Below are 22,238 nucleotides of genomic sequence, written 5' to 3' on the forward strand. Positions count from 1 at the left end.
TCTCTCTCTCTGTCTCTCATTAGTAAATAAATAAATAAGATCTTTATAATTAAATAAATATTTCGTAGAATTTTACAGTGAAGCCTCTGGTCCTGGACTTTTCTTTGTTGGGAGGCTTTTGAGTACTGCTTCAAATTTTTTATTAGTTATAAGTCTATTCCAATTTCTAAAATTTCTTACAAGTCAGTGTTTGTAGGTTGTATGCTTCCAGGAATTTATCAATTTCTTCTAGGTTATCCAATTTATTGGCATATAATTGTTCATGGTAGTCTGTTTAACCCTTTTTATTTCTATGACATCAGTTGTAATGTCCCTTCTTTCATTTCTAATTTTATTATTTGAGTCTCATTTCTTTTTCTCTGAGTCTAGCTAAGGATTTGTCAATTTTGTTGATAATTTCAAAAAACCAATTCTTGGCTTTGTTAAATTTTTTTAATTAAAAAAATTTTTTTAAAGGATTTTACTTATTTATTCATGAGAGACACACAGAGAGAGAGGCAGAGACACAGGCAGAGGGAGAAGCAGGCTCCATGCAGGGAGCCCAACATGGGACTCGATCCCAGGTCTCCAGGATCAGGCCCTGGGCTGAGCTAAACCGCTGAGCCACCGGGGCTGCCCTGTTAATTTTTCTATTGCTTCTATTTTCTATTCCATTTATCTGTCCTCTAATCTTTATTATTTCCTTCTTTCTGCTAGCTTTTGGGTTAGTTTGCTCTTCCTTTTTGTAGTCCTTGAGATGTAAAATTAGGTTGTTGATTTGAGATCTTTCTTCTTTTTTAATATAAGCACTTGTCACTATAAACTTTCTTCTTAGTACTGGTTTTATTGTATTCCATGTGTTTCAGCATGCTGTTTTAATTTTATCTCCAGATTTCTTCTAAATTCCCTTGTGATTTCTTCTTTGACTCATTGATTGTTTAAAGTGAATTTATTTTCATATTCTATGTTATTTTTCTGTTTTCTTTCTGCTATTGATTCCTAGTTCCATAGTTTATGGCTTAACATGTGGTCTGTCTTGGTGGATGTTCTATGTGCACTTGAATGTGTATTCTGCTGTTTTGGGGTGCAGTATTTTGTATATGTCTCTTAGGTCCAGTTGGTCCCATTGTTTGGTTCAAGTCCTCTGTTTCCTTACTGATCTTCTCTCTGGTTGTTCTATCATAATGGAAGGGGAGATATTAGAGTCTCCTACTATTATTGTATTGCTGTCCATTTCTCCCTTCAGTTCTCTCAATGAGTCATACATTTGGGAGCCTTAATCTCTCTTTAAAGATGATAGGATTTACAATTCTCATAAGGATCATATTTCACAACAGTGGAATGTAAAATGTTGCCTTGGAGAGACTATGCTCAAATGGCTGGAGCTCTTTGTGGCCAGAAGGGCTTGGGACACTAGACCACTCTTCTGCTTGGAAGACCTTCCCTATACTTCCATCCCTCTCACCATGGCCCAATGTAGCTTCTGTCTGCTTCTCTAATCCCATTCTATGATGTTTATGTAATGATGGCTCATTACTGTGCCAAGCCTACCCTGACCTTAGCTTTTCTCTACTTCTTTAATACCCCTTTCTGCCTTAGCACACACACATGCATATGCACATGAGCACACATTGACATACATGTTGTGTTATTCAGGGTTTAGTATACACTAAATCTTTCCAGAGATTTCCAGAACCATTCTTAATGCTTGCTGGCTTTCAATCATATAAAATGTCTTTACATATATTAAAATACTTTTTGTTTTGAAGGTATATTTGTCAAGTTATATAAAACATACAAAACATTTTATCTGTTTGTTAGCTTGATTGGTATTTTAAAATATTTAGACAAGTAGCATGCAGGCTGCCATTGTGCTCTTGTACCGAAACTCACATACATTTAAGATGGGCCTATAGGGAAGTTATATAAACAGAATTATTTATTACAGCAGGATTGTGAAAACATCTAATTTTATTCCTTGTTGGGACATTTAAGTTCTATCCAAATGATGGAACAATATTTATCCATATATTTAGATTGTTTGAAGCCCATGAACCATGGAAAAATACTTACGATTTTAAAAATATAATGTAAAGTAAGAATAAATCTATATGAAAAATGCATGTAGAAAGAAATAAATGAAATAGTTCTCAGGATGGTAGGATTAAGGAATCTTCTCTATTTATTTTCAAAATATTTATACTGCTACATTTAACTCTATAATTTGAGTAAAAAGCAAGAATACAAATCACTAGCCTGTTTCCACACCATTATTATGCTCTGAGCTTTCTGTCCACCAGCAGCAGGGTTTCCACGTCTGCTTGTGTGGACTGACATAGTGGGAAGACAGCCACAGAGCACTGTACAGATTAAGATCATATATCTGCTAGACAAGAAATACTTTAAAGAATCTATAAAAATGAATAGTCCAGGACTCAAGGAGGATATATTTTTGAAATGTGGGGGGAGTAAGTTTGCATGACCCTGTCTGGCACTCAGCTTCATGAGGCTGAAGACTTTGGATTCATTCAGTTCTCCTGCCAGCAAAGAGAAGGGACAAGGGGACAAGTGAGGTCTGGCATAGGTAAGTCAGAGACTCTAAGGCACCCTAAGAGTCCTGAGGGATGAGCAGATACTAGGCAGGCAATGAGCATATGATGGAGAGACAATGAAGGCAAAGGCAGATCCTTACAAATGTGTTGGTGCCCCTGAAACTGTGCATCAAGTTCTGTGTGGCAGAGCTTCTGAAAAGTCACCCAAGAAATTTTTGAAGAGGATTGGAGAATAAAAGTAGAAGGAGGGAAATCAATTTTTGAAATATCTAAAGAGAGAAAAGCTGAGATGTGACCCAGGACCTCAGCACGGAGGCTATAGAAATGAATTTGAAAGGAACCAGGAGAGAGAATCAACAGGACTCTGTAATTGATCAGAAGGAAAGTCAAGGGCAACAGGCAGGATGCTGGCTGAGTATCTGAGTGCATTGGTAGGACCACTGTTACCAGACACCAGCAGGACTCCAGAAACCAGTAAGGATTTGGTATTAGTTTATATTTTAGATTGAAAATCTAAGTTTATATTTATTTATGTCTGCCTCTTTCCCAGGTTACAGTCCCATGGGGATCCATGATGTCTATATTTACATTTTATGTTTACATCAGCGGAGCTCAACAGTTACATAATCAAAGAAAGAAAGGCCACTTTGGCCATGACCTCTTGTAAATTGTCAGAACTAGGTTTGCAGTCTAATCCAGAGGCATTTATGAATAAATACTGACCCCCAGTGTCTGGGTGAAGAAATAAAGATTACGTAAGGATTAAAAAACAAAGATTATGAAGTACCAAGACTCCTGGGAGAGAACCTGGAATCCAGGTACAAATCACATTCCCTACAATCCAGTTGAGAATCCTAGTGCGCTTCAGAAATTAAAATGCTCACTAGTTAACCCATGGCTAGTGACTGCCTGGAGAACTCCAAGGGATATTATACAGGACAAGTGTCAGAATGGATTAAGTAACCTCGATTCAAGTGGCCAATGGGCACATTAACTTTGTGATGGACTTTGTCCTCTCTGCTCCAGGGTCCAGCTTCAATTACTCCAAAGAATCCGATCACTAACAGGGTAGGTTTTATGCGGTTCATTTCACTAATAAAAACTCCACCTCTCATTCCCAACCTAGGTCAACATTACATAAAATGAAGTTTCCTCTCAAGTGGATGCAAGGCAGTATTGTTGGTGGACATTCCCTTTTCAGTAGCTATGCATCTAGAGTGAATTCATGAAAAATTCTTGAGTGAACTCTGCAGCAAGCTAACTCCTTCAGCTGCAGTTGCTTTATTGAGAAAGTGACCACCTGACATCTTGGCCAACGGTTGCTACAATTACTGTCATTGGGCATCTATATTCTGCAGACTGGAAACTAGGCACTGGTTCTTTGAAGATGTGTTTATGTCATATGGTGGGATATGCTGAAATTTTTAAACACTTGGCTTTGCAGAGAAATCCATGAACAGGTTAAGCAATAAAACTGGCTTGATGGGTAGAGCTTCCTTCATGAAAACAGCTTCCTTTCTTCCCTTTCGTGAATCTTGTGTTGTTGTTGTTTTTTTTGTCTTTTGTTGTTGTTTTTTTTTTTTTGAAAGATTTTATTTATCTGAAGGACAGAGAGAGGCAGAGAGCACGAGTGGGGAGACAGGAGATGGAAAAGCAACCTCCCCGCGGAGCAGGGAGCGTGACTCAGGGCTTGATCCCAGGATCCCAGGATCATGATCGAAGCTGAAGACAGACATTTAACCGACTGAGCCACCCAAGCACTCCATGAACCTTGCTTTTTAAGTGAGACTAGACTGAAGGCTTATGTGGCCAATAACAAGATGAATAAAAGGCAAATCTTTAGTGCCAACACAATCCATTTGCCTTTTGTTTGGGGCAATGAGAACCAGTCACTGCAGGCCTTTGACCCTCATCAGTCTTAGTAGAAGGACGTTTGGAATAGCAGTAGAAACCAAGGCTGCTTCAGAGTCACATGGACTCAGGCAGGGACTGGGACACTGAGATGAATGACACAAGGAACACCTGCAAGCTGGCTGCTGCACAGAGTTAACATTCAAGGAAACAGGCCCAGACGTTACATACGGCTCAGGAGCCAAATGGTGACAGTAAGAAGGAATGCCACCCCAAGGCAGTAAAGGAGATTAAAATAGAAGGTTTTGCATCAAGAGAAAGAAATTCCAGTTACTATTTGTTCAGCTACAAAGTAATGGCAACCATAATCCTGCTCTTGATTTGCTCTATCACCAGAAAAGCTAATTGTCGGTGTAATGCCTAACTGCAGTGCCAAACATAATTGAAATGAAATGAGTGTACAACTTGTTTCTTGACAATACAGGCTTGAGAAGTTCTTCTCTTACCTAACAAGGACTGAGATTTCAAGAAGAGCAAAACAGCACAGAAATCAAGCACCTTTATCCAGTCACTACATGTAGGCTGTTTTAATTGCTTCTTTGTCAATTTTTTTCCTCCTGTCACTTTATTGTTCCTGGTTTCATTTTGAAAAATTTCAAAACCTACAGAAAAGCTGGAAGAATAGTACAATAGTACAAAATTATACATGCTTTCCTCGGTTTATCAATTATAACATTTACTACATTTGCTTCCTGTCTCTCTCTAAATATATAGGGACCTTGTGTTGGCCAGACCATTCAGAAGTGAATTACAGACATGACACATCACCTTATAATCTCCAGGCCCCAAATGTCCTTTTTAACTTTTAATTAAAATAGCCAATTAAAGTTCAAATATCGAGGCCCTCATCCCAAATGTGATGGTGTCTGGAGGTATTTGGGACATACTCAGATTTACATGAGGTCTTGAGGGTAGACCCACCCCCAATCCCTCCTCTCTCCACCACATGAGAGCAAGAAGACGTCTGTCAAGAAAACATCTGAGGAGGACCCTCATCAGGCACCAAATCTGCTAGTTCCTTGATCTCGGACGTCCCAGTCTCTGGCACTGTGACCAATGTTTGTTGTTTAAGCCACCTTGTCTGTTACAGCAGCTTGAGCAGACTAAGACAAATGTTTCATTATTCGTGATCATCATCACTCTTGTCTTTAATCTCAAATTGTCCCAAGTTTGGCACTTGAAGGCAATTTTTGTGTCCCATCAGTCTCTGGGCATTTTCTTCTTTATATTTTCTGTCCCAAACCTGGAATCGACCATTTTCCCAAACATCCCTGGTTCAGTGGAATAGTAATTAGAAAGCAAGCTCAGGACAGTAGGTGTCCTCATTATTACTAGGGTTTTGCATCTAGGTCCTTTCAGAGGATGGGGAGTTGAGGGTGAGAAAAGGTGGTGTTAGGGAGAGAAAACACACACACACACACACACACACACACACACACACACCCCTTCATATAAATATCTCCAGTTCAAAACCAATAAAAGAGCATTCTTTTTTATCTGTTTCTGTGTTCTATCTCCCTTCTCCCATAGTGAGTAACCTGATTCACAAGAACATCAGCAAATGTGCTCATTTCTTAAATCTATGGAATTGGCTTCAGAATTATTTAAAGTAGTCTCAGGAACATTTTCATCTTTAAAACAGTTGAATTTAACACCAGAGTCACCAAATCATCCCACATTATTCAGCAGAAACCACACATAACAGACTAACAGGTCCCTAGACAGCAACCAGAGGTAATACAGACAATATATACTAGCCAAGATTCAAACTGGACAACTTAGCAAAGGCTGCCATGTGGTTTCTCTAAAGCACCAAAAAAAAAAAAAAAAAAAAGACAAAGTTCAGAAGAGACTATTGATGGCTTCCATTTAAACTGTGCAGACTATTTAAGCTGTTTTCCTTTCAGAATCTATACTGCTTAATCTTTGGCATTTATTTCAGAAAAATCCAGTGGGGGCCGGTGTAGAGAGAGGGGAGATACACCTAACAGTGGTCACAGGTGACAGAGGTGGCAGTTGGGTGATAGACAGGCATGAGTGTTCTTTGTGCTATTTACACTCTCTGCTTTTGTGGATGTTTAAAGATTTTTATATTTTTAATTTATTTTTAAGGTTTTATTTATTTATTCATTAGAGACACAGAGAGAGGCAAAGACACAGGCAGAGGGAGAAGCAGACTCCCTGCGGGGAGCCCGATGTGGAACTTGATCCCAGGACCCTGCGACCACTATCTGAGCAAAAGGCGGATGCTAACCACTGAGCAACCCAGGTGTCCATAATGATTTTTATAATAAAAAGTTTTTTTAATGTATTCCTGTCAAATCAGAGTAAATGTAAGCTTAAATGGCCAGCTCCGACTTAAATAAAAAGCAAGTAAGAAGTATGTGGCTCTACTGTCTATACGTAGGAAGAGATAGTGACACCCTAGCTTACCTTTAGAAAATTGTCAAGGGAACTTACAATTTTTTGGCAACATAAGGTCCCAGTGTCTTAAAGGTTAGACTATATAGCTGGATTATCCTCCAACAAATAAAACATTACCAATTGTGGAAAAAGAGTGACTTTCATTTCTGCCTATTATTTGGCCAACTAACTTTGTCGTAGGAGGAAGATTGAATGATTAAAATAAGCTTATATTTTGGATGTTTCATTTTTCCCCTTGGAATCAGTGTTTTAAATTCCCTTCATAGTCCAATGTGGAAAACTCTCAGGCCACAGCCAGATCTATTGTGAGGCAAGGCATGATTCAATACCACAAACAGCCAAAAACTTGGAAAATCCAATTATGCAAAACCCAAAAGCAGGAAACATAATCAGGAACTGCAACATTGAGGCAATCTTGGTATGTTTCTGAGGGAAGAAGAACATAGGAAAGGCTTTCCAGGTAATGGGAAAGCTGAACTTTGAATAGACTGTTGCTTGCAAGAGCAAGAAAATGAATTAAAAATGACACCAGGGAGGATGCAACCTCTGTCTAGTAAAACTGTTTCCCCTAGCCCATTCTGTCAGAAGCAGTGAGGGGCCAGGAAAACGAAGAACTCTAACTACATGAAGGAAGGTGTGGGGAAGTACTTGACCTCTCTCTTCTCTTTTCTTGGGTGGCGACATGACCAGTTGGATTTCTGCATTTAGCCACTGGACTGGCCAAGTGCTGCCCACTGGGGATTGGTTTTAATAGGCTCTCACAACACAACCAAAAAAAAAAAAAAAATGAATAAATAAATTTGCCCCTGAAAAGCTACAGAGCATGGGGAGGCTTCCCAGATTGGAAGACAAATAACCACCACCATTACTGTGGAAATAAGCAGATCTCATTCAGAAATCTTTCTTACACATCTTATCAAAGAAAAACACATGACATAACATATCCTTGTCCAAGGATGCTTTCTTGTCCATGTTCAAATTAGTATTAGATGATGAGAAAACCTTCATTCTCTGAAGCAGAATGTCCGTTCTTTTGGAAAAGTAAATTCTCGGTGTCCTGGGGTACAGTATTCACCTGAGATATTTAAAAATTAAAACTCTAGGAGCATCTTGCTATGGCCCTCATCTTAGCACACTGGTTCCACACTGGGACAATCATGTCAGCCTGGGCAGAGGAGACATGTCTAGTTGGCTCCAGTTAGTAGCCTTCAAGATTCCTACATCAAAAATTCTGGCTATCTTGTAAGCCATGTGAAGAAAACAGGTACATTAGGTGGTCTAAAGTTGAAGTGTTGGAATTGTTAAAAATAATCTTATATGTCTTTAAAAAAACCTGAGGCACCTGGCTGGCTCAGTCAGTAGAGTAGGTGCCTCTTGATCTTGGGGTTCTGAGTTTGAGCCCCATGCTGGATGTAGAGGTTCCTTAAAAATAGAATCTTAAAAAAATAATTTTACATGAGGTTTTCATAAGCATCTCATTTATTTCAGCCAAGATCTCAAAAACAATAAACCAAATTATATCAGAAAGTATCAGCAAAAATTTAACCCTATCTTAGGAAATCTGCAAGATTCCAAAATGACTGGTTGTGAGTGTAGCTTTGTGTGTAGAAGCACATCATTCTGTGGGCAGTACTTTGGGAGTGAACATCTTGATGTAGGACAAGGGAAGACTCCAATCTAAGCTCTTGAGTTGCATTAAGATATGGTCACCAATTGGGTTAGAAAAATCAGAGTTCAATTCCAGAGATGAAACTGTTAAAGAACAGTCTGAGGTATAGCCTAGCCATAGGCTTGGAATTATAGGAAGATCTGATCTCTGAATTCTAAAGAATATTACTTGGACTAAAATGAAGGGTTATGGTAGACACCATGTGTTGGTCAAATGTAAAGCATCCACATTCCATGTCCTTATGCATCACAAATGTGGCCAGCTGTGAGCACTCCAGCTTCAGCTCTTCTTCCCAGCCATCTCCATTGGCCAGTGTGCAAAAAGAGTCCAAAGTAAGGACCAAAAGGAGACCAAGCAGTAGCAAGGGTTTCAGAATTAGTTTTCTTCTATTGCCATTTACTATAAAATGGATATAAATAGATTAATCCACCAATGGAAAACCATGAAAAATTGATGAATTTTTTCCCCCATGACTTTATCACTGAAATACATGTTACTTGCCTTGAAATAAGGTAAGAGTTTAAAGAAATGATGACTTACATGACCATGAGATTTAAAAATATAATCTAGAAAACAGTGTTATTGAGATTGATAAGTAATCATGTTGTCCATGGCCTACCCATGCTGCTCTATGTTATATACACTTGCTCTTGGCTGATGAACAATACATGTTTATGACAAGCCCCAATGTACCATATTTTCCCTGCTCATGTGAATAAAATTACATGCACTATATCTTACCTTTCCCCAAACCTTGATGTTCAATTTGTAGAGAATATCCATGTAACTCTTTGAGTGTTACAGGAAGATTTTGAACCAAAGACTAGTTCAGAGGCCTTTACCTAATGTTTATCACTTTGGAGATATTTGTTTTCGGTCACAGACCTTTATTTTTAAACCAATTTTAAGTACCTAAAGCTTGAAGTTTAATACAACAGAACAAAAGGAGAATATAAACAGCTAGAGTTGTCTCCATGTTGCTAATTCTAGCAGCCAAAGGGGAATCCTACCGAACGTCAAAGAAAGGATGTCTCTGGACTAGAGACAAGGCAAAGGGCCTTATTGTTTGTTGTTGGCTTTTGTGGAGAAACCTACCTATGATTTATCCCATTTAATGGGCCTCTGGTTTTAACTAGCAAAGCATCCCTTTTCCTAGAGGAGAAGGCTAATTAGTAATAAATACTTAAGTAGAGTTTATTATCTAACATACCTTAACTTACTATCATTGCAGAAAGTCTCAGTAATATAAAAGTGAACTACTTATTGGAATAAGTAGTGCCTGTCAATAGTGAGTCAATAATGATTTATTGAATGATGAATACCTTAAACTTCACTTCTACTTGTTACTCTCCTGTCTTAGAAACTTAGGACATTGATTAAGCCCCACTGGTTACTAATTAGCCCCCGTGAATAACTAATTCAAACAGGACTAGCAGGAGACTTCATTCATAAGACTTAAAGTACTCAGGCATCCTAAAGCCTTTATCTGGGCAACATAAGTTACCTAGTTACCTATAGAAACTCTACCCCATAGCCCCATTTTGGAAAAATCCGGGGAAAATAAAGAGAGAGAAGAGAGATCAGCACCCATAAAACACTGCATGCCACTTCTTTTGCTGCTATTCCTAGCTAGCAAATGGAAAGCCTTCATTTTTCCACTCGTTTTTTCACTTTTCCTTGATCATCTATTTTCTTAATGGCAGCTTGGATGGCCTCTTGGTCGCCCAGGAACTGGTGAGGCCCAACAGCATGCAGGTTCTCATCCAGTTCCAGGAGAATGGGGACTCCAGTGGGAAGAGTGATGTTGATAATGTCTTCATCGGAGATACCTGTAGATCAGGAGAGAAATGGACAAGTCATTAAAGGTGATGCAAGAGGAAGTTCTGTTCAGTTTTGTTTTGTTTTAAGGTTTTTATTTAATTTATTTTAGAAAGAGTGAACAGAATGAGGGATAGAGGGAGAGGATCTCAGGCAGACTGTACTGAGCGCAGAGCCTGATATGGGGCTTGATCCCTGAACCCTGAGATCATGACCCAAGTTGAAATGGAGAGTTGTATGCTTAGGTGACTGAGCCACCCAGGCGCCCCGCTGCACATTTATTGAGTCCCATATTTGCTACATGTCTGAAACCATGCCAGATACTGGGAGGGATTCTAGCTATAGTTCCTGGAAGGAAAAAAACTTCCCAGAAATTTAAAAATAAAAAATCTCTGTCTCTTAGACAGAGATTCCCATCACATCAAATTTTAGAACAGTAGATACCCTTCAGGGCAACCTGTTGTTCCTTCAGTTTCCCATCTAAATCCTGTACATGAACCTTCAGAGTAGCATTAGTCATAGCAGCCAAAAAGTGGAAATGTCCCTCAAATGATGAAGGGATAAATTAACTGTGGTAGCTGTGGTATAGCCACGGAGTAAAATATTATTTGGCAATAAAAAAGAATTGTGTGCTGATACATGCTACACATTGATGAACTTTGAAAATATTATGCTAATATAAGCCAGTCACTATGGACTGTATGTTGTATGATTTCATTTATATAGGAAAATCTAGAGTGAGACAAATAGACTAGTGTTGCCTAGGACAAGACCAAATGGGGAAAATGAGAAGTGATAGCTAGGTATAGGGTTACTTTTGAAAACAATGAAAAGAGAGGAGGGGCAAGATGGTGGAGGAGTAGGGTCCCCAAATCACCTGTCCCCACCAAATAACCTAGATAACCTTCATCATCATGAAAATCTACGAATTTGGCCTGAGATTTAAAGAGAGAACAGCTGAAACGCTACAGTGAGAAGAGTTCGTGCTTCTATCAAGGTAGGAAGACGGGGAAAAAGAAATAAAGAAACAAAAGGCCTCCGAGGGGGAGGGGCCCCACGAGGAGCTGGGCTGAGGCAGGGGGTAGTGTCAGGAGAGCCCCGTCCCGGAGGAGCAGGAGCTGCACCAACCTTCCCGGGCAGAAAGGCGCCCGCAGGGAGTTGAAGCAGGACCCAGGAGAGCGGGGATGCCCTCGGGCTCCCTGGGACACTAGCAGGCACCTGCGCCCCGGGAGAGTGCGCCGAGCTCCTTAAGGGCTGCAGCGCGCACGGCGGGACCCGGAGCAGCTCGGAGGGGCTCGGGCGGCGGCTCCGCGGAGGGGGCTGCGGGGCGGGAGCGAATCCAACAGCGCAGGCCCCGGAGCACAGGGCCCGGGACACAGCCCAGGACCCGGCCTCCCCCGGGACAGGCAGAGGCCGGGAGGGCCCAGGACAGCAAGGACGCTCCGGCCCCGAGCTGAGCAGATCAGCGGCCCCGCCCGGGAGCCTCCAGGCCCTGCAGACGGAGAGCCACGGAGTTACTGCGGGGGCTGACTTCAGGGCTGCAGAGCTGGCCCCGCCACTGGGGTTGTTCCTCCTGGGGCCTCACGGGGTAAACAACCCCCACTGAGCCCTGCACCAGGCAGGGGGCAGAGCAGCTCCCCCAAGTGCTAACACCTGAAAATCAGCACAGCAGCCCCTCCCCCAGAAGACCAGCTAGACGGACCAGTTCCAGGGGAAGTCAAGGGACTTAAAGTATACAGAATCGGAAGATATGCCCCCGTGTTTTTTGTTTGTTTGGTTGGTTGGTTGGTTTGGGGATTTTTTTGTTTTTTTTGTTTTGTTTTGTTTTGTTTTGTTTTTGCTTTTTGATTTGTTTCCTTCCCCCACCCTTTTTTTCCTTTATTTCTCTTTTTTAAATTTTTTTTCTTCCTTTTTTCTTTTTTTCTTTTTCTCTTTTCTTTCCTTCTTTCTCTCTCTTTTTCTCCTTTTCCCAATACAACTTGTTTTGGCCACTCTGCACTGAGCGAAATGACTAGAAGGAAAACCTCACCTCAAAAGAAAGAATCAGAAACAGTCCTCTCTCCCACAGAGTTACAAAATCTGGATTACAATTCAGTGTCAGAAAGCCAATTCAGAAGCACTATTATACAGCTACTGGTGGCTCTAGAAAAAAGCATAAAGGACTCAAGAGACTTCATGACTGCAGAATGTAGATCCAATCAGGCAGAAATTAAAAATCAATTGAATGAGATGCAAACCAATCTAGAAGTCCTAATGATGAGGGTTAACAAGGTGGAAGAACGAGTGAGTGACATAGAAGACAAGTTGATAGCAAAGAGGGAAACTGAGGAAAAGAGAGACAAATGATTAAAACCCCATGAGGATAAATTAAGGGAAATAAACGACAGCCTGAGGAAGAAAAACCTACGTTTAATTGGGGTTCCCGAGGGCACCGAAAGGGATAGAGGGCCAGAATCTGTATTTGAACAAATCCTAGCTGAAAACTTTCCTAATCTGGGAAGGGAAACAGGCATTCAGATCCAGGAAATAGAGAGACCCCCCCTCTAAAATCAATAAAAACCGTTCAACACCTCGACATCTAATAGTTAAGCTTGCAAATTCCAAAGATAAAGAGAAGATCCTTAAGGCAGCAAGAGACAAGAAATCCCTGACTTTTATGGGGAGGAGTATTAGGGTAACAGCAGACCTCTCCACAGAGACCTGGCAGGCCAGAAAGGGCTGGCAGGATATATTCAGGGTCCTAAATGAGAAGAACATGCAATCAAGAATACTTTATCCAGCAAGGCTCTCATTCAAAATGGAAGGAGAGATAGAGAGCTTTCAAGACAGGCAGGAACTAAAAGAATATGTGACCTCCAAACCAGCTCTGCAAGAAATTTTAAGGGGGAACTCTTAAAATTCCCCTTTAAGAAGAAGTTCAGTGGAACAATCCACAAAAACAAGGACTGAATAGATATCAGGATGACACTAAACTCATATCTGTCAATAGTAACTCTGAATGTGAATGGGCTTAATGACCCCATCAGAAGGTGCAGGGTTTCAGACTGGATAAAAAAGCAGGACCCATCTATTTGCTGTCTACAAGAGACTCATTTTAGACAGAAGGACACCTACAACCTGAAAATAAAAGGTTGGAGAACCATTTACCATTCAAATGGTCCCCAAAAGAAAGCAGGGGTAGCCATCCTCATATCAGATAAACTAAAATTTACCCCGAAGACTGTAGTGAGAGATGAAGAGGGACACTATATCATACTTAAAGGATCTATCCAACAAGAGGACTTAACAATCCTCAATATATATGCCCCGAATGTGGGAGCTGCCCAATATTTAAATCAATTAATAACCAAAGTGAAGAAATACTTAGATAATAATACACTTATACTTGGTGACTTCAATGTAGGTCTTTCTATACTCGATAGGTCTTCTAAGCACAACATCTCCAAAGTAACGAGAGCTTTAAATGATACACTGGACCAGATGGATTTCACAAATATCTACAGAACTTTACATCCAAACTCAACTGAATACACATTCTTCTCAAGTGCACATGGAACTTTCTGCAGAATAGACCACATACTAGATCACAAATCGGGTCTGAACCGATAGCAAAAGATTGGGATGGTCCCCTGCATATTCTCAGACCATAATGCCTTGAAATTAGAACTAAATCATAAGAAGTTTGGAAGGACCTCAAACACGTGGAGGTTAAGGACCAGCCTGCTAAAAGATGAAAGGGTCAACCAGGAAATTAAGGAAGAATTAAAAAGATTCATGGAAACTAATAAGAATGAAGATACAACCATTCAAAATCTTTGGGATGCAGCAAAAGCAGTCCTAAGGGGGAAATACATCGCAATACAAGCATCCATTCAAAAACTGGAAAGAACTCAAATACAAAAGCTAACCTTACACATAAAGGAGCTAGAGAAAAAACAGCAGATAGATCCTACACCCAGCAGAAGAAGAGAGTTAATTAAGATTCGAGCAGAACTCAACAAAATCGAGACCAGAAGAACTGTGGAACAGATCAACAAAACCAGGAGTTGGTTCTTGGAAAGAATTAATAAGATAGATAAACCATTAGACAGCCTTATTTTTTTTAATTTTTATTTATTTATGATAGTCACACAGAGAAAGAGAGAGAGAGAGAGAGGCAGAGACACAGACAGAGGGAGAAGCAGGCTCCATGCATCGGAGCCCAACGTGGGATTCGATCCCGGGTCTCCAGGATCGCGCCCTGGGCCAAAGGTAGGCGCCAAACTGCTGCACCACCCAGGGATCCCCATTAGCCAGCCTTATTAAAAAGAAGAGAGAGGGGATCCCTGGGTGGCGTAGTGGTTTGGCGCCTGCCTTTGGCCCAGGGCGCGATCCTGGAGACCCGGGATCGAATCCCACGTCGGGCTCCCAGTGCATGGAGCCTGCTTCTCCCTCTGTCTGTGTCTCTGCCTCTCTCTCTCTCTCTCTCTGTGACTATCATAAATAAATAAATAAAAATAAAATAAAATAAAAAGAAGAGAGAGAAGACTCAAATTAATAAAATCATGAATGAGAGAGATCACTACCAACACCAAGGAAATACAAATGATTTTAAAAACATATTATGAACAGCTATACACCAATAAATTAGGCAATCTAGAAGAAATGGACGTATTCCTGGAAAGCCACAAACTACCAAAACTGGAACAGGAAGAAATAGAAAACCTGAACAGGCCAATAACCAGGGAGGAAATTTTAGCAGTCATCAAAAACCTCCCAAGACACAAAAGTCCAGGGCCATATGGCTTCCCTGGGGAATTCTATCAAACGTTTAAAGAAGAAACCATACCTATTCTACTAAAGCTGTTTGGAAAGATAGAAAGAGATGGAGTACTTCCAAATTCGTTCTATGAGGCCAGCATCACCTTAATTCCAAAACCAGACAAAGACCCCACCAAAAAGGAGAATTACAGACCAATATCCCTGATGAACATGGATGCAAAAATTCTCAACAAGATACTAGCCAATCGGATCCAATAGTACATTAAGAAAATTATTCATCATGACCAAGTAGGAATTATCCCCAGGACACAAGGCTGGTTCAACACTCGTAAAACAATCAATGTGATTCATCATATCAGCAAGAGAAAAACCAAGAACCATATGATCCTCTCATTAGATGCAGAGAAAGCATTTGAGAAAATACGGCATCCATTCCCGATCAAAACTCTTCAGAGGGTAGGGATAGAGGGAACATTCCTCGACATCTTAAAGGCCATCTACGAATAGCCCACAGCAAATATCATTCTCAATAGGGAAGCACTGGAAGCCTTTCCCCTAAGATCAGGGACAAGACAGGGATGTCCACTCTCACCACTGCTATTCAACATAGTATTGGAAATCCTAGCCTCAGCAATCAGACAACAATAAGACATTAAAGGCATTCAAATTGGCAAAGAAGAAGTCAAACTCTCCCTCTTCACCGATGACATGATACTCTACATAGAAAACCCAAAAGCCTCCACCCCAAGATTGTTAGAACTCATACAGCAATTTGGCAGCATGGCAGGATACAAAATCAATGCCCAGAAATCAATGGCATTTCTATACACTAAAAATGAGACTGAAGAAAGAGAAATTAAGGAGTCAAACCCATTTACGATTGCACCCAAAAGCATAAGATACCTAGGAATAAACCTAACCAAAGAGGTAAAGGATCTATACCCTAAAAACTATAGAACACTTCTGAAAGACACTGAGGAAGACACAAAGAGATGGAAAAATATTCCATGCTCATGGATTGGCAGAATTAATATTGTGAAAATGTCAATGTTACCCAGGGCGATTTACACGTTTAATGCAATCCCTATCAAAATACCATGGACTTTCTTCAGAGAGTTAGAACAAATTATTTTAAGATTTGTGTGGAATCAGAAAAGACCCTGAATAGCCAGAGGAATTTTAAAAAAGAAAACCATAGCTGGGGGCATCACAATGCCAAATTTCAGGTTGTACTACAAAGCTGTCGCCATCAAGACAGTGTGGTACTGGCACAAAAACAGACACATAGATCAATGGAACAGAATACAGAACCCAGAAGTAGACCCTGAACTTTATGGTCAACTAATATTCGATAAAGGAGGAAAGACTATCCACTGAAAGAAAGACAGTCTCTTCAATAAATGGTGCTGGGAAAATTGGACATCCGCATGCAGAAGAATGAAACTAGACCACTCTCTTGCACCAGACACAAAGATAAACTCAAAATGGATGAAAGATCTAAATGTGAGACAAGATTCCATCAAAATCCTAGAGGAGAACACAGGCAACACCCTTTTTGAACTCGGCCACAGTAACTTCTTGCAAGATACATCCACGAAGGCAAAAGAAACAAAAGCAAAAATGAACTATTGGGACTTCATCAAGATAAGAAGCTTTTGCACAGCAAAGGATACAGTCAACAAACCTAAAGACAACCTACAGAATGGGAGAAGATATTTGCAAAGGACGTATCAGATAAAGGGCTAGTGTCCAAGATCTATAAAGAACTTATTAAACTCAACACCAAAGAAACAAACAATCCAATCATGAAATGAGCAAAAGACATTAAGAGAAATCTCACAGAGGAAGACATGGACATGGCCAACATGCACATGAGAAAATGCTCTGTATCACTTGCCATCAGGGAAATACAAATCAAAACCACAATGAGATACCACCTCACACCAGTGAGAATGGGGAAAATTAACAAGGCAGGAAACCACAAATGTTGGAGAGGATGTGGAGAAAAGGGAACCCTCTTACACTGTTGGTGGGAATGTGAACTGGTACAGCCACTCTGGAAAACTGTGTGGAGGTTCCTCAAAGAGTTAAAAAATAGACCTGCCCTACGACCCAGCAATTGCACTGTTGGGGATTTACCCCAAAGATTCAGATGCAATGAAACGCCGGGACACCTGCACCCCAATGTTTCTAGCAGTAATGTCCACAATAGCCAAACTGTGGAAGGAGCCTCGGTGTCCATCGAAAGATGAATGGATAAAGAAGATGTGGTTTATGTATACAATGGAATATTCCTCAGCCATTAGAAACGAGAAATACCCACCATTTGCTTCAACGTGGATGGAATTGGAGGGTATTATGCTGAGTGAAGTAAGTCAATCGGAGAAGGATAAACATTGTATGTTCTCATTCATTTGGGGAATATAAAAAATAGTGAAAGGGAATATAAGGGAAGGGAGAAGAAAAGTGTGGGAAATATCAGAAAGGGAGACAGAACATGGAAGACTCCTAACTCTGGGAAACGAACTAGGGGTGATGGAAGGGGAGGAGGGCGGGGGGTGGGGGTGAATGGGTGATGGGCACTGAGGGGGACTTGATGGGATGAGCACTGGGTGTTATTCTGTATGTTGGTAAACTGAACACCAATAAAAAAATAAATTTATTATTAAAAAAAAAAGAAAAAGAAAACAATGAAATTGTTCCAAAATTGTCTGTGGTGATGGATGTACATATACTAAAAGCCACTGAACTGTATTCTTTATATGGGAGAACTGTATACTATGTAAATTATATCTCAGTGAAGCTGTTAAACAACATGAAACAGATCCAGAGAAGTTAATTAAAATTTCTCAAATCACAGGACTGTTAGGGCAATAAAATTGGACCCGGGTTTTTTTATTTCCAAATGCCAGGACTTCAACTCTGGTCATCTGTCTGTGGCTACTTCCACAACTGTATAGGGAGAGAGGAGAATGTCTGCATCCATGCTGTGCCCTTGTGAGGGGCTGGGTACTAACTAAGCAGTAGCATCTAGTGTTCTCCTGTTTTCAGGACTGGTAAAGGATATGAAAGATTTGTCTGATGTCTTTGAAACAGCTAAGACACTGGGATCATGATGGGCCAAGTTTAGGGGTTGTAATCTGTGACTTTAGATAAGAGTTCTAGGTCTTTGGCAAGAGACTAGAGCACACTTGGGACTCTCTTGTTTGACCATGGCCCTAGATCTATCCAGATCCAGACAGGTCCTCTCTTTAGTATCACCACCCTCAAGCTCATGCCTGTGGCTTAGATAATAACTCACTTTTGTGTGGGACCAAATCCAAAAGCCAACTAAACAAAAGCCATGAGAACTATAATATTTCACCAACAAAGGAAGGAGAGCGCAACAAAAATAGAAACACTTCCAATAAATAAATTAAAGTTGACATTCCACTTTAATGACTACTCAAATCATTCACACAGCAGACTAATTACTTACACATATTTAAAATACTTAGACTGGTTAATAATCAGTCAATGAGACTTAAGAGACTGAAATTTTAAAAATAGCAAATTAGGAAAAAACACAGTAAAGCTATTACTCATTACTCAATTTTTGCATAAGCCATTCTTCATCCTGAGAAAGTTAAGCAAGCAGAAGTCCTAAGGCTAGAATAATGCATCTGCACTGAATTAAGCCAAATTGAATCAATACTACATTATGCAATACTGTATTATAAATTCATTAACTGGCACATCATATGAAGGTTAAAATGAGTGGACAAACAGCACATCCCCTGTCTGATAACTGTCTTAGATTTTTTTATACAGCATCCAAGAATGTATTGAAGGGAATCATCAGAGTCCTCACCCAGCAACAACCCCTATCACTCCCCATCCACAGCAACCCCTTCTTGAACCCCCAACCATTGTCTTTAATCCTTTTTTTTTTTTTAAATAGTCTCCACAGCCAGCATGGAGTCCAACACAGGGCTTGAATTCATGACCCTGAGATCAAGACCTGAGCTGAGGCTGACTGAGCTACCCAGGCGCCCCTGTCTTTAATTTTTTAATCTTCACATAGGAGCATGTAAAAGTTAACTGCAATCAATCTAAATGACTGGAACATTTCAAGTAAGAAATAAGGAAAATTTATGGTAAGTCAAAGGGGTAACTCAATGATAATATGGGGAGAAATTCAAACAACTTCATTTTCTGCATACGAGATTAACTTCAGAAAGTTAAATCTGCACCTGTGAGCCCCACCACCCCAGGTCATTATAGCAGGAAGAGGAACCACAGCCAGTTATTAATATCACTGTTACATATATATGCTACAGCACACACACTTGGCCTTCTATTAGAGGTGGCTGCACAAATGCTTGTCTCTCCCACCAGGATTACAAACTCCTTGAAAACAGGGCCATGTTATCATCCAGCCCTGCAACCTATGCTCTTAGAATAGTTCCTTAGCCACTGTGAGAATTTAGTAAATGTTTGTTCAACGGTAAAGACCTTAGTATAAGTTGGCTGCCACGATCCAGAAATCATTTAGCTATATGATCTACTATTACAACTGTATGTATTATATGAATCTACTTTTTACATATAAATACAAGCAATAAGGAATAAAATATTAACTAAAAACTAATGCATGAAGCCTATACATGAAAGCACTCTGAAAACTTTGCCAGTGGTACACTATTGGTCAAATTTCAGGAAGAGATCAAAATGGAGACATATGCTCCTCAAAAGTAAAGATTTTGCATGTCCAGTTCTAGAGGCTATATCCTGTATCAAGAACAGTGCCTGAACTGATAGGGCCCTCAGCATGTAGCTGAAATGAATAAATCTGAACCCTTTGATCCAATTAAATCTAGTCTTATACTGTTGAAACCTTGATGAAAGATTATGTTTCCTTTATAACCTTCCAAGAAAAGAGAGTGCAGAAGCCTCTTAGCCTTGAAGAAGAGGTTGTTTACATTTAGTGCTAATAAGCAATCCAATTTGTCTTCCATATATTTTCTTTGATTTCTTCCAAAGGGTTTGCTCAAAATCTTTGAATCTTGGGAAACAGGAGAAAAGATGTCTGGGGAGACAGAGCTATCTGGGGAGACAGAGCAGTCCAGGGATGAGAGCAAACCCTGAACCTATATAGCACATATTTTTGGAAACTAGGAAAAGAGGGAACCCATTTTGGTCAATTCATTTGACCTTGAGGTGCCACTCATGACCCCCTATACCTTTCCCAAGCAAGGAAGTCACAATTCAAGCCCCACTGATGGGCGATTTGTGATGAGAGGTCTGTATTCTATTGCAAAAATAAGAATTGACACAAGAGACAATTTCATAGAAGATATACCTATTTTTAATTAGAATTCCTTAAGGTTTGGATGCTATTACTATAACTTAAAGATAGGCTGGGAAGCAATTGGGGTATATGATATATAAAGGGGTATATGATGATAGGATCACAGCCTCTAATTTAGAATAAGGCAGAGAGAAGAATCCACTCCACATTGAATTTTATAGTAAAATAGCCTACAACTTTTAAAAATAAAGGTTTTTATAGATCAATTATACTTCTAACAAGAGAAAGGTTAACCATACCACCAGACAAGCATTCACTTTGCAGGAGAGGCCTGAATTTGCAGCTTCTGAAAATATCACACTAAAATGCCAAAGGTGATACACTCCTCAGTGCCACCCCCAACAGCTGGCCCCAGCTGACCTGCCCTCCCTGCTTCTCTAATTTCACCTCATGGCTTCTTTGCCTTGCCATGTGTGCAGCTGCACACAATTCTTCAGGGATCAAACCTGTTGTTCGTGAGTCTCCTGCATGCCACTCTGATTCCAAACTAGAGACTGCCTAGTCCTGTGCTTGAACCCAGACTAAACAATCCACTTCCGCTGGCAAGATGCAGACTACATCCAAGGCTTCAGTTCAGTGCCTGGCTTTTCCTTCAGTGTGGGCCAGTAGGAAATAAACAGGAAGTGACTATGCCAACCACAGAGAAAGAAACACACGCCTGTCTGGAACGCTGCAGAACAGGATGCTCTAGATACTAAGCCTGTGTTAGGAGCTTTCATATGGTGGTACTCTGTGAGAAGTATGTCTGAGTCTAGCCCTGCTTTTGCCTGGATTTATTAGCACAGCAGTGATAACCATTTGTGCTGCTAAAAATAGATGAAGCCCTCCCTTAGGTAGGAATTTTCTTACTATATATTATCTCCTGGGTCTGTCTGAAGTCTTGTTTCCTCTGAAAGTATTAAGAGCTACTTTCAAGTTAAAAGTAATGGAATCCCCCCCAATCATCTACAGTTGGAAAGCAGAGATATGAAATTAGCAATTGGCTGGGGAGAGGCTGTCCTAATCAGGAAAGAAGCGTATCCTGGGCCCTGACATGTGGTTCTTGGGTTTGCACTTCTTGTACAAGACTGCTGCCTCGCTCTGAATTCAGAACACTTGCCTCACTGCACCGTTCCTACTCCTGCATTGACCTACTCCTAGACCGGCTGGTTGGGAGAAGGAAAAAAAGTCAGAAGACCCCATGATGACTAGGAAATTCAGAGGCAAGCGAGCCGAAATCACAGTGGTGCAGAAAAAGCTTTACTGGAAGAGCTCACAACCCCCAAGTACAAAGCTTCATGGTGTGGCAATTTATAGCTAATTTATGAAGACAGGCTTTGGTGATTCCCTACACGGTCCAGGGTTTAAACGCTGAGTAAACACAGCACCAACTGCTCCCAGAAAGCATACCAGTGCCCTCCAGGTTAGTTTTCAAAGGCAAAGGTAGGTGTATATGTAACAACCTTCCTTTAATTCTACTATTTGACAGTCAACTAATATTGGCCTATTATTTTGTGCAGCAAAAGGCATGGTCCCCATTAGGGCAATGGTCGTTTCACTGGATAAAAGCAAGACTTTTTAAATTGAGGTATAATATACGTACAGTAAAATTCACCCTTTCGAGTATATAGAATAATTTTATGAACCCCCCAAATTTCCTTGTACCCCTTTGCAGCCTGCCCTTTCTTCACCGATCTGTTTTCTGATTTGATAATATTGCTTTTTCGTGAATGGTAAATAAATGGAGTCATACAATGCACAATTTGTTGCTTTAAAAAATAATAGAAATTAATTT

At 40.3% G+C, this 22,238-nt stretch overlaps 1 protein-coding gene across 1 annotated transcript in view; it reads right to left on the minus strand.

Annotated features, from left to right (window-relative positions):
- Positions 1-7,731: 7,731 nt before the first annotated feature.
- BPGM (bisphosphoglycerate mutase) overlaps positions 7,732-22,238 on the minus strand; it is a 126,682-nt gene continuing 112,175 nt past the window's right edge. The window contains exon 5 of the mRNA XM_072763004.1: positions 7,732-10,364. Within this exon, the coding sequence (XP_072619105.1) occupies positions 10,183-10,364 (182 nt within the window). The 3' untranslated portion in view covers positions 7,732-10,182. The remainder of the gene's footprint in view (positions 10,365-22,238) is intronic.

This window comes from Vulpes vulpes, chromosome 7 (assembly GCF_048418805.1).
Source record: "Vulpes vulpes isolate BD-2025 chromosome 7, VulVul3, whole genome shotgun sequence".
Taxonomy (NCBI): domain Eukaryota; kingdom Metazoa; phylum Chordata; class Mammalia; order Carnivora; family Canidae; genus Vulpes; species Vulpes vulpes.